Source organism: Merops nubicus, unplaced genomic scaffold (genome assembly GCF_000691845.1).
Source record: "Merops nubicus isolate BGI_N331 unplaced genomic scaffold, ASM69184v1 scaffold14206, whole genome shotgun sequence".
Classification (NCBI taxonomy): domain Eukaryota; kingdom Metazoa; phylum Chordata; class Aves; order Coraciiformes; family Meropidae; genus Merops; species Merops nubicus.
In genome coordinates, this window is record NW_008615713.1 from 12,839 (window position 1) to 14,068 (window position 1,230).

Here is a 1,230-nt window from a genome sequence, read left to right on the forward strand (position 1 = left end):
GTTTGGTTTTGTTTTTTTTTTTTTTTATATACACACACTGTACCTCTTCCTCTTTTACACACGGATGAACCCTAGTTACACGCTCTGGAGCTGGTAGAGGTTTAACGTCTGGAGATGCTGCTTTGCAAGCCAGTAACTCCTCCCAACTGTATATTTTTTCCTTTAGCAACATCTATTTTCTTACTTGAAGAGAGAGAAGAAAGAAAAAAACAAAAACAAAAAAACCACCTTTTTTCCCCCTGCTTTTCAACCCAAGCTGCAGCGGGGGGTTAACGACCAACGGTGAATATCTATTTTTCAGGCTGGGTTTTAGGGCTCTAATTATCTTACTCCTGCAGTGCCATTAAAATTCTGTAATAAAACTTCTATCAGGGCAACCACCAGGCTCTGTGTTTTGGGGTGGAGAAGGTGGGGGAGGGAAAGGGAAACTCCTGCCTGGTGGGGGGATGGATGTGGGGTGACCTTGGGCACTGCCCCAACCACCTGTCCCGGTTCCTGATAAAGTTCCTTCTGCCTTGTTCCCACCAGGAGCTGTTTTTAGGATCTGAGCTCAGTGGGGCCTCACTCCCTGGGGGGTTGGGTGGTTTTTGTTTTTGGGGTGGGGGTTGTGATGCTCCTTCCTCTCCTGGCCCAAGGGTCTTGTTCCTTCAAGAGCTCTTGGGGCTCATCAAAACCGATACCCCTTTCTTCTTCCTCAAAAAAGGAAAAAGCAGCTCGTGCTGACTTCCCACTTTCCTTTCCCCTTGTCCTTCTGCAGCCAGATCCTCCACGCTCCAAAAAAACACCCCCACACAAAAAAAAAAAATCACCACCACCCAAGGTGCTCCAGTTGGAGCTTGAAGGCTGCGGCACCTCGGGCTGCGTAGGGGTGGGGTGAGGGGAGGCTCCCAGCTCACCCTGGGGGTTGTGGCTGGCAGGGAGGGGGGGGATCTGATCTGTGTGAGGTTAGGGTGGAGTGAAGTCCCCGTGGGTCCCCCGCCCCCCTCGCCGAGTGGTGGAAGATGGTGGCGACGATGATCGTGGTGTCCATCCCCGCGGCGGTCACGGCCAGCAGCCCGGACAAGGCGCACACGGTGAGGGGGCCTGGGGGGCCCTTTTTGTCTGGGGGTGTGTCTGTAGGTTTGGTTGTCCCCGGGGAGAGTTTTGAGGGGGTAGGTGGGGGGATGGAAAGTGTCCAAGTGTCCCCAGGAGGGCACCACGTGTCCCCAGAGGTCCCTGCCCACAGGGGTA

General features: G+C 53.7%; 1 protein-coding gene across 1 annotated transcript in view; it reads left to right on the plus strand.

The window, feature by feature from the left end:
- The first annotated feature begins 1,013 nt into the window (after positions 1 to 1,013).
- SNX22 (sorting nexin 22) overlaps positions 1,014 to 1,230 on the plus strand; it is a 2,493-nt gene continuing 2,276 nt past the window's right edge. Inside the window, exon 1 of the mRNA XM_008942617.1 lies at positions 1,014 to 1,073. Within this exon, the coding sequence (XP_008940865.1) occupies positions 1,014 to 1,073 (60 nt within the window). The remainder of the gene's footprint in view (positions 1,074 to 1,230) is intronic.